The following is a 16096-nucleotide window of genomic DNA, read 5'->3' as shown; positions in this document are numbered from 1 at the left end:
AAATACTCAGAAGACTAAGGGACTTGCACAGTTTTTTCTGGCTACCGAAGCAGACTTCGGATCCCGTGCTCTCCCCCATACATGCTCTGCTTTCATTTTAACATCTGAAACCTTGGTAGCTGCCTGTCTTACAATTAGAGAGAGCTCTATGCTTGCAAGATCTTTCCCCACGAAACTTTCACTCAGCAAACCAAAAGTCACTGGCTCCTCTTGGGGCACGGATGGTCTCAACACTTACAGAGGTAGAGCCTTCACTGTGTCCTCACTGGAACTACAGTGACCACGCAGCAGCTCACCGAGCAGCAGAGCTAAGCCCCTCCCCTTCCGTGGCTGGCATGCTGCAGCCCAGGGCTCCCTGCCCTGCGCACTTGAGCAGTGCCAACTGTGGGACTCCAAAGTCCCGACAATCGAGGCTTCTGTCTTCCGTTTGACTGACACGTGGGCCAGACCCTTAGAAAGTAACACAGACACCCCCTGAAACCCCAACTCGAGACTGTGTCAAGTGAGGATTCGGACTTAAGAACCGTCCTTTCATCTCGGCAAAACAGCCGTGCAGCCCTTTGGCTTACAGACAAAAGAAGAGCGGCAGCCACCAGCACGGTGTCCCTCGATGCAGAGAGCACAAAGAGCATTAGCTTGGGAGTCAAGAGGTGCCATGCCTGTAGTGGCTGACACCAAATGGCTCTGTGATCTTGACCAACTCAGTCAGCCTTCCTGGGCCTCGGTTGCCCAGTTTCTGAACAGGGCGCGTGCTTGCCCTGACGCCTTGGCAGGGCTGCTGCGATGGCGGCAGTGCAGAATGACTGGATGTTTGCAAAAAATAAAAAAATAAATTACAGATTAAAGAGAATTTGCATAAAGCGGAGTGCACAGTTGGGGATTTAAATCCCCACCGTCTTAATTTTACCATGTGGCATGTCACCCAATTTCAATTCCCAAAGGGAGGAGACCACAGCCCTGCTCTTGTCTTGGCCTTCATATAATAACCAGTCCTGTATAGCCTTGCATTCTAGGGTAGATATCTATACTCCTGGTGGCTGCCTGCTCCCAGAGACTTTGCCAGCCTTGCTACACAGCCTTTGAAAGGCCGAGGCCCCCACACACCAAGCACTCTATGTTCAGCACCCATCAAATTCCTCTGGGGGTCGGAGGAATCTGGGGGTCAGAGGGATCTGTGGATCGAACTGGCCCAGTTTGGAAATTTCCCAGACACGCTGTTTTAGGGCTGGACTTGTTTCTTAAAAGGCAGTTCTAATTAGAGTGACATTTTGTCCACTGTGGTTCTTAGTTATGAAAATAATGAGCTATGAAATTCCAATTTATTGTTGACAACTTAAACGGCCAGGCACCGGAGCGGCGCATAACTTCCGGGTGCCACTCTGTCCAGTGACAAATCTATTCTGGTCCATGGGAGGCTGCTGGTCTGACTTTAGAAGGGTCCCTGTCCACCTCAGGCTTCATGGGAGACTCTAGAGCTCTAGAACAAGAACTAATCATTTGGATGTCTGAGAAAGGCTTTTGCTGTCTTGAAATTTCCAAACAGCAGCATACCAAACATCAGCTCAGTAAAAACAAAAGAAGGGCCTCCCTTCCTCCCCAACCCCCCCCCCACAAAGAAACCTCACAAGAAGATACTGGAGACCATTCAGCTCCAGAATTGAGACCAGAAACCTCTAAAATGGCTCTCTGCTTCTCTTCTCTCTCTCTCTCTCTCTCTCTCTCTCTCTCTCTCTCTCTCTCTCTCTCCTCTTCTGTATTTTTCAGTTGTGTCTCTTTAAAAACATCCTTTCTTCTCTTTGTTTTCTCACTTGTTTCTGTCTCCCTGTTTGCTCTCCCCTTTGCTGCACCCTGTCTCACCTTTCTCCCTAAACTGCCACCTAATGGGCCACCAAGCTGACAACCTCCTCAGGCTGGAACTCTCTTGCTGGCTGAGTGTTAAGTAAAAGCAGATTGCACCCTTAGCCTCCACAATGGATGTGACCCATGCTAGGCAAGAAGACGGAGAATAAATACTGGAATCAGTGGCTCTAAAGAAAGTCAGATTTCTGGCCCTGCAACTTCTTCCTTTGCTCTTAACCAAGACTCTATGTGGTGCTTCAACATCTATGTTGGGAGAATTCTTAAGTCCCAGCAGATAGAAGAAGAAGAGCAGAGAATCAGAGAAAACTCCAGAAATACTTCAAAAATGTTCCTGACTTTCCCCAGGCATCAGCTGTTACAGAACAATGCTACGGGACAAAGATGAGAACCACTGTTACCAGCGAGAAGACGGTGAGGAATCCCTGAGCAGCTAAACCCGACACTGTTCCTGTCTGCCAGGGAAGCCCTAAAACAAGTCATGTGCCCAGTACATTAAAAAAAAAAAAAAAAAAAAGCAAGTTACTGAGTTACTGAGAGAAATGGGTCCCAGAGCCATTTAGCCCTTAGTCCAGCCCAAGTGCTGACTTAGCCAAACATACCCTGGCCAGTCAGTTTGTCTGGGAAGATTTGTTTCCTCTTCTTAAAACCTGCCTGGTGATGAGGCTGATTAAATAAATAAATAAACAAACCTGAGGCTGAAAGTCTGCACAGCCCCCTGGGAGAAGGTCATTGTTAGTATTTTTGCTTGCAGCAAATTGAGGGGTCAAGTGGCAACTTTCAAATGTCAGGTTTGAGAGTTAGTGTTTGTTGCTGGTTTGTTTTCCTCCCTCTAAGCTAATGCACACTTAGGATGCCTGTCACTATGAAAGTAACAAAACACACAGAAGGGAAACACTGTAGCCATGAGAAGGGGGATGATACATCTGAAGATGACGGCTGGCTCTTAAAGACAGAGTGCGCTGTTAAAAAGAAAACACTGAGGACTCGTGAAAATGTACACAGCCCTGCACCAAAAGAGAAAAAGAAAGAAAAAAGCATTGGACTCCAGTTGTGTCCTATAATCTATAGATCTTCTCCCCGCCCCCCCCCCAACCATTCCCTTGACCCCCAAGCTCACCTAAGAGATTTAGGGGGAAATCCTTAAGAGCCTCCTATGCTACTCGTGGGTTCTTTAAAATAAATCCAGCAGACCTTTAAGAAGCACATTGTCCCTCCTAACAAAGTCCCCCTATTCCATGTGTCACTGAAAAGGGGAGTTTCCACAGCTACTTTGAATAGGGTGGTCTCAAAAGACTCTGCAAACACTCAAGTATGCCCACCATAGTCTCACCGGGACATTGGCACCTTAAACAGCTGCGGGCTGATGTTTAGCTCTTTCTTTAAAACATTGAGAGAAGCCTGGAGCCCGTGCCTTTACCTGCCAAGAATTTTGCTGACACAACCATGGCTGACCCGAAGCTGCCTGGAGATGTCGCAGGGCCTGACACCTTGATGGGCAAGTTCCACTATCCTTTGGCGGACTACATCTGGGAGTGGCCGTCCATTCACAAAAACCCCCCCAAGCTGATTCACTCCTCCATGTCCTGAAACAGATCAGAAACAAAAAGCAAGGGGAAGGGTGGTTAGAACCAGTCACATAGTACAAGTGCCCTTGTGAGCACCCAGACCCCTCTGAGATCACAAATGGCTGGCAGGCTAGATGTCCCACACCTGGTGTCAATCATGTGGATAACATAAGGACTCTAGGTGGCCCTTTAACTCTAGTCTCAGCTTTTGGCCATCTGCAGGCAGTCAGCTGAGCCATCAGGAGCTCACTACACTGTGTTTCTTCTAGTTACGAGCATTTTCCTATCCATTTGGGGAAGGGGTAAGGGATGTGTGAAACTGACCTATGTGACAGGAGCTCAGTTTAGTATCTGATGCTAAATCTGAGAAAGATCCTGGGGAGAAGATTATGCCTTAAAACAATCAAATTTAAAGAGAAAAAAATAATGGAACTTATTCTCTTTTAACAAATGTCTTCAAAGGTGAAACGGGCTGTTCTAATATCTACATCTCAAGGGGAAAGTGTTTTAAATCAGCAATCTAATTCAAGAACTGAAGACTTTCTTTTTTAATGACCAGCATTTTCAGATCACTGAGACAAAACCTAACCGCTGCCTTAATTTAAAAATAGAAAAAAAAAAATTAAAGCTTCCCTTTAAGACTGTGATGTTGACATGCAGGCTTGACCATTGTACCCTCTCAGAGCACACAAAAGAAATGGGTCACAGGGTCCTTCTGCACACAGCACACTCCACTGAATCAGGATTTGTTAGGAAGGTGTGCCCCTGGAATTTCGGGCATGTCTTTTGAGCTGTGAGCAGGTTTAAATTGGTTAGAAAGAAATAAGAAAGCTTCTGAGTCCCAGATTTTATGGGTACCATGGAGTGTTTTTAAGTAAAATGAGTCAGAGAACGTGCCTGTTCCACTCCCACACGTACACTGGTGGCTGGTGCGTCAGGGACACTCTGCGGGGAAACAGAGGTCTGAGTAAACTGAAGGCCAGGCCAGTCAACAGAGACTGCTCCAAGGCAATATCACATACACTGCAGCTGTCAATCAGCCAAACACTGGCATTGATGAGGGTTCAGGAACATACTGATGCTGTGGGCACCTCGGAGGCTGGTGAGGGGTAGCCTCCTACCCTAGGACAGACTGGACTCCACCTCCAAGCTCACACACACATCCACACTTCCAACTTAAAGCAGAAAGTAGCCATCACAGCTCAGCCACGCTCCATCCTGGCCCAGGGATTATCCATAACCAGGTCCACAAACAGTGTCTGAACAAGACAAGACACTCATAACACTGCCAGTTTTCTTACAAGTATCTTTTTTAAAAATCATGAATTATTTCCTCGAAATTTCCAGGTTTAGGTGTATGTCCAAGAAAACCATATTTTTTAATTAGGAAATAACATTACTTAGTTCCAAACTATACTAACTCTGCCTTGGTTTTGTTTTGTTTTGTTTTTTAATGTGACTTTAAGAATTTTGATTGTTCTGAAGCTTCAAAATTCACACAGGAGAAGGGAAAAAAAAAAAAAAAAAAAAACAGAAGGAGAGAGATTTGTCCTGCATAGGATTTTACAGTTAGGGACATAGTTAAATACAGCAACCCTGATCAACAGCGTTGTTCTAAGACAGAGATTATCTGAGGGGGAAGGAGGTCAAATCAATCTTTTTCAGAATAGGTTAGGTGTAAGTAAAACAAAGTACACCCCAAATTAGGGTGTGCTCACTGGGAGGCTGGAGGTCGGCAAAAGGCAGCTGAAAGTCCTAGCATATTTCTGATGCGATCCAGAGGTCCAGGAATTGCAGCCAACTGTAATTGTTTGCTAGATCATTAACAGTTGAGACTTCTGCCCAAAACACAGTGGCAAGCTTCAGAGGACTTCAATGCCAAGAGCGGTTCTGTGGGGGATTTGTGGGTTTGTATCACAGAAAAAATGTGAAGAATCGTCTAGAGTCAGGTCTCTAAATCACAGCAGGTCCCCCAAACTTCCTCCCCGTGTCCACAAGGCTAACGGATTTGCAGAATCTAAAACAAGCGTCCATATCTGACACAGACTTGGCCTAGGTGACTCTTACTTTTCTTAACTTCCTAGACAGGCCCCCAGATCCTCTTGGTCCTCTTGCCTCATTTATAAATACACCCAACAGAGCACTTTACCACTGAGGCCTCAGGAAAGGTGCTAATCTGAGATTGGGAGGAAGGGAAGCTCACATGTCAGGGAGAGAGCAGGCGGGATGAACAGAGAAAAGAGGTACAGAGAGTAGGGGCTGAGACAGACAGCAAAGGAATGCTAGACACAGAATAGAAGTTTAGGCAGAGGGAGTCAGGAAGGGACGAAAAACTCAAAATAGACCACCAAATGGAAGGGGACTTGTAGAAGACCGGATTTCTGCATGTGAGACTTGGTTTCCTCTCCCTCTCTCTCAGGCCTTGCTCCAGCTTTGTATCTCCTCAAAGACTCAAACCCTAACCTCTGCTGTGTGTCCCAGATAGGTGAGGGCTCATCTGCCAAGAAGGCCAGAGGCCAAGACATGAACCCAGCTATCTTTCCTCAGGGGAACAGAATTTGCAGACTGGCCCAGAAATGATGGAAACAAAGTAGGTAAAAACTGGAAAACAAACAGATACAACCAAAGTAAAGATCACTGGTTTCCACCTGGGGGATCCGGGCTTGAAAGGGCAAAGAACAGTGGAACTGTGGATGACCTTGAACCTTTGTGTCTCTGGCCTGGAAGGAGCTGGCTTCTGTAGATGCGCCTCAGACCTTGTTAAGGACACATGGCCCACAAAGGGCACTGCCCAAACCTCAAGAACTATGGCTGGGCCCAGATTACTAGGAAAGAGTTGTCTCTGTTCAACTAAGGAACTACAAGGCCCTGGGTCATAGAAATTCTTTCTAAATGCACCAAAGCAGGAGGAGGAAGGGGTACACAGATACATGCAAACAGAATCCCAGAGGGGGGACAGCCAGGTGCTGACACACACATAACAGTCATGCTGTGAATGCAGACACGCTTAGTCTACACTGAGGGAAAGCCTCGTCTGTGTAGACACTCCAACAGTCCACTGCCCTCTTTGGGATTAGGTTCTCTTTCCCCCTTTCCATAAATTCTCCAAAGCCTAATGTTATGGCTCTATCCTGAGAACCAGTTAGAATCCTGTCAGTCCTTTGATCTCTCTGGCCACAGTTCCATATTCGATAAAAACAGAGGTAACTGGAGGTTTGGGTCACACGCAGGTGTGGCGCTGGCCACAAAAGTACTGTACAGCTAACTGGTAAAATGTCTGGGGGAAGGAAACATCCGGGGGAGGGTCACTGTGCCACTGTGCCTGGTGGAACTGGAACAGAGGGTGGAGTACCTCTAAACTCAGAAGCCAAATGTGCAGCCGTGTCTGTCCATCTCAACAGAAGCTGTCCTGTGCAGAGCTGGTTGTGGGGGATGGGGGAAGAAGGGAGGTAACAAGGAAAGACTGACCAGGGCCAGGAAAAAGAAAAGATGGAACACCTGTCACCTTGAAGAACCTATTTTCTCTGCCCCTAGTCATCAGCAAATCAGGACCCGGAGACAGACTACATTGTGCAAGCAAACAGCTTTAGGTATAAGAGCTAACTAAGGTCTTTCCAAAGACGCCAAGGGCTCCCACTAGCTCTGGAAGCTAGGCTTGCCCAGCCCCCACTGTGCTGCCAGGGAGATTGAGAATGGGAGGAGGGACCATTTCCCGAGGAGGGGGCAGATTGAAGGCCCGGCAGGAAGGCTGAGACATTAGCAGTTGGTTAACTTGCACCTGGAAGGAGCTGCCTCTCCACACGAATGCACACCGCAAGACCACCAAGTCTGATGCTGTCTCCCCGCGGGCCTGGGCATGACCTCTGGGCAGCAGAACTCTGGACAGAGAGAGGCAGTGCAGGCCTTTGGATTTCTGGCCAGGAGTACGGGAGCCAGCCATACCCATCTCGCCTCCCGGCTGCTTCTTGCCCACTTCTCAGAGTGTTGCCCCCGACTCGTTTGTTTTCAGATTCGCTCTGAGTGAGAGCAGAGAGGCTCCAGAGCTAGTCCGAGCAGGAAAATGCTGCGGGAGACGCTGGAGCCACGGTGGACTGGAAACCGCTTACACCCAGTCTCCAAACGGGGAGGAATCGTTGGCGCTGGGGCCAGAGCAAGCAGCCTCTGCTCGCTAGGGACAGGGAGGTTTACCTCCGACTGGGGTATGGACACAAAGAGAAGCTGACCTGCTCAAAGCCGCTTCCGCTGCCTGAACCAACCGTCCCTTGCTGCCAGGCCACTCAGTCCTTAGTGGAAGACACGAAGATTATTGCCTCTCCTTGCCTTCTCTCTAGCCGGGTCTCTACTGCCTTTGTTAAATAGGGGACCCGCGGCTAGAGTAGCGGGATCCCGGCTACTTGAGGTGAAACAAGCTGCTAGCCACAGAGTTACTCAGATCTGCAGCCCACAGAGACCCGAGCTGGGCACCAAAAGCCTGGCGCCTTCCCCTGGCCGTGTCTACAGCCAACAGAAAGGAAACGCGATTCGTTCCACTTGGAATTTCCTTGAAATCTCCGAATCTAATCCAGCGTTAACTCACCGTGAGAAGAGCGCTCATCTCACAGGAGGCTGTGTTAATGGGTGAACTGGCCGAATCCCTGTGGGTGAGGCAGCAGGGCCCTGCCTGTGCCTCAAGTGACCCTGCCAGTCTCTTACACTGCACTGGCTTTCAGAAGGCAGGGGCGCCTGCATGTGACTAATTAGCTTTCTTTCTTTCTCCTTCTTTCTTTCTTTCTTTCTTTTCTTTTCTTTTCTTTCTTCTTTCTTTCTCCCTCCCTCCCTCTTTCTTTCTTTCTTATTTATTTCTAGTAGAGAAGCCATCTCAGGCTACAGATCCTACAGAGAAGGACCCAATGCTATCTTTAAATGTCTCTGTTTGTACTGCCTGAAGCCTAAACTGAAGTGTAGCTTAGGGACCCCGACTTCGTTGTTTTTGTTTTTGTTTTTGTTTTTTTTTTAATCCCCTCTCCTCGAGCCAGGGCTCATTTTGGAATATTGGACCTGGTGCCCTTTTCTTAACTCGTACGTCTTTCTTCACTTATACAGGGACTGGTCAGAGCTCCGCATATCCTCCTAAGCTTGTCAATCTTGGTCAGTCCCGGGGCTGAAAAAGGCGCCAACGGAGTTGGGGTGTTGGGCGCTGTCTGAGACTCTCACTGACCTCTATTAGAACTTCCTGCCCTCCAACTGGCCCGGTTCCGAGCTTTGAACCAGGGTTCTGAGAATTAGCTGCTGGAGCTCCGAAAAGGCTACAGCTCGCTGCCTACACTACCTCGTTGCTGGAGGCGGGATTCACCCACCAGGCGCTTCGGCCTCGGCGGCCAAACGCGTTCCGCGTCCGCTGCCCGAAAGCACTGCACTTTGCAAAGTTGTCTACGCAGCTACAGAGGTCCCTAGGACCTTCCCCGCACTCCGGCACCCCCAACCCGATCCCGGCCGGAGAGTGAGAGAAGCGAGCTCGCCGCCTACTTACTATGCATGGATGCAAACGGGTCGTGCTTACAGTGTATTTCCATCGGGGCGCTCCAGACTGCAGGCCGGCCCACGCCGCTGCCTCTCGGCGCCAAAGGGCTGCCCAGGGCGCCTAGGGAACCGCGCCTCCAGGCCGGGCACCGTGTGAGCTGAGCTCAGAAAACACCTCTCCAGCCGTGGGGGGTCCCTCTCGGAGCGGCCTGCGGAAGATCGCGGATAGCTGAGCCGGGAGGCGGGAAACGGTGCTCAGCCAGTTGGTCTGGGAGCGGGCGTCCAACTCCGGCTGGCTTCGCTCTTCGGGGGGCTCAAGCGGAGGCTCCCGGCCAGCACCCGAGAAGCTGCAGCCCAAGAGCCCGCGGCGTCGAGGGCATAGCTCAGGGGCCCACCTCCAGGACCGCTGGGGAGCCTAGTGCGGGACGAGCAGCCCGCAGGAGGCCGCGAGCGCAGGGCCCGTGGACTCAGTCCGGGGCGGCGAGGCCGCGGACTGCCAGGCTGCTTCGCTCTTGCTGCCCACCCTTCGGCCTCTGCCAGGTCCTTCCTGTCTCCCGCCGCTCCGCGTCTCTGGAGCCGGACCTGTCCCTCCACCTGTCTCCCGCCGGTCCTCCCACGTCTCCGGCGAAGTTACAGAGAAACTCCCCTCTCCCGTCGCGCAGGGGCCGCGGCGGATTCTGAGATGCTGCGGCTGCTGATGATGCTGGGAGCGCGGTGCGCCCTGGGGGCTGCAACCCTCAAAGCCCGGGACCCGCCGCCTTCAAAGTTCCCGCGGGCCCCGCGGCTCCCGGCGCCTTCGCTCCAGGCTGTGCGACACGCTACCAACTCTTGGAGCCCCGCTGCCCGCTCTCGGGGTTCCGGGTGGACTGTCCCCCGCTTGCCTCTTCCGGGACAGCCGCCGCGTCTGCCCAGCGTGGAGAAATGGGCGCAGGAGAGGATGAGGGTCCCTGCCGCCGGGGCCGCCGGGGCCGCCGGGGCCGCCGGGGCTGTCGGTGCTGAGACGAAGCCCCTGCCGGCTAATGCCCGCTCTGCCGCCGCCGCCGCCGGCGCTAGCCCTCCGCCAGCTCGGCGCGCACAGTGCGCCACCGCGCCGCCCCGAAGCCGCTTTCAGGACCCGCTGCGTGTGGACAGCGCCGCCCGGGGCTCAGCCTCCCTCCGGGCGGGGGCGGGGCGGGAGCTTACCTGCCAATCACGCTCCATCAAGCCAATCAGAACGGGGGCATCCGGCCCTAGCCCGAAGTACGGCCCTATTGGCTAAGCAGCCCACGGGCTCCGCCTGATTAGCGGGTACCTGGGCAATGGGAGAGAATGGGGGGCGGGGCCCAAGCGGCGGCGCCACGTTCATTGACAAACGCGTGGGGAGAAGGCCTAGTGGTTCACGGATGGAAAAAAGGGAGAGAGAACAGGGCCCACGCAGTGTCTGGAGACCCACGCTCTTGGTACCACAGAGCCGACCCTTTCTGCGGGCCGTTGAAATTCTAGGATGCGCTTAGAGACTTAGGGCAACCAAGACAGGGACGAAGGGTGAGGATGGGAGAGAAGTCCCCAAAAGGAAAAATACAAAAGTAGAAAAACATTTTAGAAACACAGATTTCAGAGAAAGACGTGCAGCAGTAGAGATCCGATTTTCAGGTGGCAGATTTCTGTGTGGATATCTGCCGCTTTAGACCTCGCTTTGCTCCTCTGTTAAATGGGTAGAGTTTAGTGAAGAAGTCTTTGATGCTGGTTCCTTCCAATGCAAACATTTCCTGAGTTTATCAAGATTTCACTAAGCAACGACCATGTCCTCAGTATCCTTCTCTCTCATTCTTCTATCCACAGAGGCCCCAGCATCACATTGACCAAAGGCAGAACTGGGGGAATATTATTTAAAGATTACCAGAAATTGGGGCATCTCCAAAGCTTGGACCCCGTTGCCTCAAGCACAGAAGCATGGATCCTTTCTGTTGTCTTAGCCTAGGAGCTGATAGGTCCCTTGGGAGCTGGTGGTGCTCTTAGCTCAAAGCTCTGTCAACAAGAGGATTTCCGCAGCTGGTGCAAGGCCTCTTTAAAAGGGGAAGGAGCGCCGGCCCCCAGAGCTAAGGAGAGCACCTGAAGCCAGTGGCTATGCGGTTACCTCCGTTTGCTAGAGCCTGGCAGTGTAGGGAAAGCCGCAGTTCCCACCTGGCAGGAAAAACTGGCCTTCCCGCCCCAGAATTCCTGTAGATTTTAGGGAAAAAAATGGACAGGCTTCTAGCAGACAGAATTCTCCTGATCCAGCAAAGCTCTCTAACCTGTGCACGTCTCTGTTTCTTGGTTTCTTTGGAACATAAGGCTCTCAGACCACAATCAAAGCTATAGTTCTGCGAGTCTTCTAGTGTGCTAAGATGCAACCCAGCATAGACACTGAGCACCCCCCCCCAACCTTGACAGTTGAGGGAGAAGACTAAACACTCCTTTGAATCATAAGTGACAACTCTCTGTTATTAAGCATAAACCCACCAAAACAAGAACTCTGAGATGCCTGCTTTGGGCAGAGGAGAGTGAGGGCAAAGCTCGGGCTGATCTGAGGCTCATTTTCACTATTTGCTTTCTGCATGATTTTTTTTTCTCTCATTTTCCCTTCTTCTCCTCTTGCTCCGCTTCTACCATCTGCACACTAGGTCAGCCTGTGGATCCTCCCTTGATAGCTGTCTCCTTGAAGCTGCCCCTGACCAGTGGGCAAGTCTCCCCTGGTTGAGACAGCCCCACCCCCCACCGGGGCACAGCTGCAGGAAAACAGCCAAGGCTGGTCTCTGGGGACTCAGAAAGCTGTGGTGTACAAGGCAATGGAGTGGTGTCTTCCTCTCTCCATTTTCCAAAACCCCTTCCGGTCTTGATCTTTGCTGCCCCACAGCTACCTCCTTAACGCTGGGAGGTTACAACTGGAGAAGGCCTGAGATGGCTGAAGACTCCATTTGCTTTATCCCACAGTCCCCATTGGATCATAGCACAAGAATTGAGTTCCAAGTCAGTTATGAGGCTGGCTCTCCGTTCCCACTATGGACATCAAGAAGCTGCTCCTGTGAGTCGGTCAGTAGTGCCTCAAGTTCCCAAGCCTGCTCCTTGAGGTTCCAATCCCTGATCTAGAATCTTAAAACTAAAAGGGTTCTGAGAGAATGTTTCCCCATTTTACAGATTTGGAACCTGAGGATAAGAGACTGGATTCAACTTATCTGAGGTCATACTAGAGCAAGTCTGGGATAGAAAGAAGGCCAGAGGCTGGAAGATGGTCTCATACCAAACCAAATAATTCATCTGGACAATGCCTAAAGAGGCCGGTTGTCCTGGATTGTTTGGACAAAATCCTTAGAGCATTCTGAGGACAGGGTGAAACTGCAGATACCATTCCAACAGGCACAACCCAGCTCCCCTTTTACACAGTAGGTATTGCTCAGCTTTGAGTGTCTTCTCTTCTGTATGACTCTACCTAGCCAATGAAGGAAAGGAAGGCCTTTGGTGATCCCAGGTCAGAGGAAATTTCCCTCTGAGTGATTTTGTTTGCCACTCCTGGAGTTCCTAAGCTCTGAGAACTTCAAATCCCCAAGAAGTAAACAGCTCTAATGTTACCACCTAGTCCAGCCTTTCAGTCTTCCAAACAGTGGCCCAGAGAAGTTAGATGAGCAGCCTGAGATCGCACAGCTACTCCCCTGCAGGGATAGGCTTCCATTCCTCAACTCCTGCCTTCATCTGCAACCTGGGACCAGGAAGAGCTAGCAGAGAGCTACACAGAGGGATCTGTGAAACAAAACCATCATGGGGGAGGGGCGGGGGAAACAAAGCAAAAACAAACAACACCTACAAGTTATTTAAATTCAATTGCTCTGGAAAGTTTTGTCTGTTGGTTGTATGACCATTTTGAGAGTGTTTTAGAAACCTTTGGAGTAAAAGCCTCCCCATCCCTCTCTGTCACTCTGATTGTCTCTCTGTCTCTGTCTCTCTGTCTGTCTGTCTCTCTATCTCTACACTTGGAGACTTTACCTAATGGGAGTCACACACCATGCCCACCCATCCCCACTTCCTCTCCCCCAGCTCTCCAACAGACCCTCCAGCTTACAGACCCTCGGAGTGCTGGCGCTCCCATGGAGTTCTGGCCTTAGACTGACTCTTGCAGTCCAATTCCTGCCCATTTGCCTGCTCTTTCTTCCAATAAAACAAGACTGGTTGCTTGATTGGGAAATATCAGAGCTGTCTGGGCACTGCCCTTCTAACCTGATGGGTTCCTTTTTAACCTGGTTTGTATAAAAGTATCAAAGAGGAAAAGCAAATGGTCTGTGATTGCACAGCAAATGGAGGAGCGTAGAGATGCCTGTCTGATTCCTGAAAGTGGATCAAGAATCCATCCTATTGGTCTGGGCATATTGCAGAAACCACTGGAGAGAATGTTAGACCAACTCTTTCAAGAACCGCACACTTGCTGTATTGTTATTCCTACCAGTTTGCCCTTGCAGACCAGGAGCTTGAGGATGGTCTCTCTCCCAAGACTTAAGAGGACATAGTCCTTTCTCCTAAGGCCTCGAATTCTTGTACCTGGAACACAGAGAGCAGCCTCTGAGCTGTTTCCCAGAGCTTTGTGAGATGCTGTTCCATGCATGGGAAGTGCTGTTCTCCCCTTCTAGACCCAGTCCTGTCTGACAAGTGTCAGGAGTGCCTTCTGCCTTCTGGCCCTCCTCTTTTCCAAAGAAGCTTCTTAAGTGACTCCCTGCTGTGTGCTGACCTTGCTTAAGCTGAGTTCTAAAGAAGGACTGCCACTTGACTCTGGAGGAAAGAAGGGACAGTTTGGTGGCCCATGAAAGACCTAAAATTTCAGGGCCGAAAGTAGACCTACATGGCCTTTGAGTGCCTGGACAGCCTCTCAGTCCTCTCCCTCCTCTTCCCTAGGCTTGACCCCAGGACTTGGAAGACAGGCAGAGGGGTACACCTGAGCTACTACCCCTTCCCAAGCAGGTAGGTGGCTTTTACCCCTAACTCATCATTAAGGGGCGTGGCTCTCAGGATTTGAAGCTCCAACCCCCCTTAGGATTTCCCCTATACAAACCCCACCCAGTCTAACAGCACAGAAGAGTGAAATGCTTTATTGATTAAACGATTATTCAGGCGATTGAACTAATCAAAGAGCCCATCGACCGCCATGAATTACATTCTTCGTAGTAGACAGCTCGTCGGAGGCACAGCCACTCAGACCCCTCTCTTGGCTCACAGGCATCCAACCCGGTTCCAACAATAAACAGCCCGGGCACAGGAACCTCTGAACATCCCACCACGTGGAGAAAGGAAGGTCGTCTGGGAACTCCAGGTTTCTGCCTCTGGACTCTCACTTTCTTCTGTCATGGATTTTCTGGACCCATAGCTATGCCAGGAAGTCACCCCGGATTGGGAACTAAGACTTCTCTTCTCCCTGACTTTATTAAAGGCTTGAGTAGTTCGGGGGTCTCATAGACGACCCAGAAATGACAGAAGAGGGTTTCTTGCCATTGTTCAGAGTGTTTGTACACAGGTTGGTACAAGAGCCTGATGAGCAAAAAGGAACATATCATGCTATGCCTTCGGGTAGACTGAGGCCTACTGCCTACCACATCCTCTCAGACACAAACACATTCTGATACCCAGTGCCTGGGCCTCTGGGAGACATAGGGGCACTGTGCCATGAAGCCCTGTGTAATACAGTCACCCCAGCTGAATGACCAGGCCAGGCGTATATATCTACCCACTGTGCTGTCCTCCAGTGGAGCAGCACCCACAAGACAAAGCCTGAGCACACAGTGTGACATATATAGTCACACAATGTCAGAGGCGAGTCTAGGTGTTAGCCTAAAGGCAAGTGATTGGAATGTGTGTGTGTGTGTGTGTGTGTGTGTGTGTGTGTACACAGTCACAATGTCATCAGTAACCCACAGACTGTTCCTACCCACCAAAGTTGTATCTGCTATAGGAGATCCTTGTATACAAATGCTATGGCACAGCGCTATTGAAACAGCACAGAATGCACAGTGAGTGTTGAATTGTCCTGAATTCCCATCACTTTTGATTCTGTCTCTCAATATTATAAGGTCTAGGCCTGGCAGCTCGTGTTTTATACACGATACCCCTAGCAGGCCCCAGCAATATACCTGTGCCTAGAGACAGGCACTTTTTATAGATGGGTATGTATACATTGGGCGTCTGTTGACATCTGCAAATGGAGGGTTCAGAGAAACACCTCTGTCTTACTTGCAGAATCACTTGAGATATAGAGATGACTGGACCCTCGAGCAGTAGATGTCCAGTGAGTGAGATGCTTCTCAAATTATATACACAACATTTACACAAACACACATCTTGGAGGCTTAAAAAGAACACACACTAACTCATAAACGCATGCTAATACACTCAAGGCAAGAAACAAGCTAATAAAGATACAAACTAAACACCTATTTGGGGGCACACAAACTTGTGCACACATTCATCTCCTCAAGTAAATACACCCATCCAAACTTGCACACCTCCAGATTAACACCAACACAAAGTATCAGAAACGGAAACAAACAAAACCCAAAGAAAACAGGCCTACTTGAGGACACCTTGACAGACTAGTGAAAACCATACATATGGTAAAAGGACAGGCCTTTTCCTGAGAAAACGCCACACACAGAGACCCCTCTCCTTGCATGGATCTCAGCATGGGTACTAGCACTGGGCAGTGTTAGCATTTATGACTCCCGTTTCGCGATGTTCCTACCTGTCCTGATGGTCCGAGGAGTCGGGTAATTTTTCTCTAAATCCATTTTGATATTTCAGGACTTGACGAAATGGGCAGGGAGAAAAGTTTCCACCTTTTTTTTGGTGCCCTTTTCCCTTTTCTTTCCTTTTTTCTTTCTTTGTTTTTATTTTTCTTTTCTCTCTTTTCTTTTCTTTCTTTTTCTTTTTCTTTCTTTCTTTTCTTTCTTTCTTTCTTTCTTTTTTTTTATTTTATTTTATTTTTTTTGGTGCCGGGGCCGCTCACAAGTCGGAATAATTGAAGCCTTCCGCTCCCCCGCCGAGCTGGGGTAGCTGATCACTGAGCTGAAACTAAACGTTTTAGGTGGAAAAAAAGCGTCCGAAGGCACCGTGAAATGATTAAGGAACTAAAGAGCTTCTCGCCATGTGAGATCATGTCCTGTTCTCGCCAACATCAC

At 50.0% G+C, this 16096-nt stretch overlaps 1 protein-coding gene across 8 annotated transcripts in view; it reads right to left on the bottom strand.

Annotated features, from left to right (window-relative positions):
* PAX5 (paired box 5) overlaps window positions 1–15706 on the bottom strand; it is a gene marked incomplete at both ends in the record, with an annotated part of 170199 nt that extends 154493 nt beyond the window's left edge. For 7 of the 8 annotated variants that reach the window (XM_080940037.1, XM_080940039.1, XM_080940040.1 and 4 more), the window contains 2 exons: window positions 3278–3443; window positions 15661–15706. In XM_080940037.1, coding sequence (XP_080796163.1) covers window positions 3278–3443; window positions 15661–15706 — 212 coding nt within the window. Of the gene's footprint in view, window positions 1–3277; window positions 3444–8934; window positions 8978–15660 lie in introns of those variants that run through there. The other variant, XM_080940038.1, reaches the window with a different exon arrangement.
* Window positions 15707–16096: the final 390 nt, after the last annotated feature.

This window comes from Micromys minutus (genome assembly GCF_963924665.1).
Source record: "Micromys minutus genome assembly, chromosome: 28".
Taxonomy (NCBI): Eukaryota; Metazoa; Chordata; class Mammalia; order Rodentia; family Muridae; genus Micromys; species Micromys minutus.
This window is presented reverse-complemented; position numbering and strand designations above follow the sequence as displayed.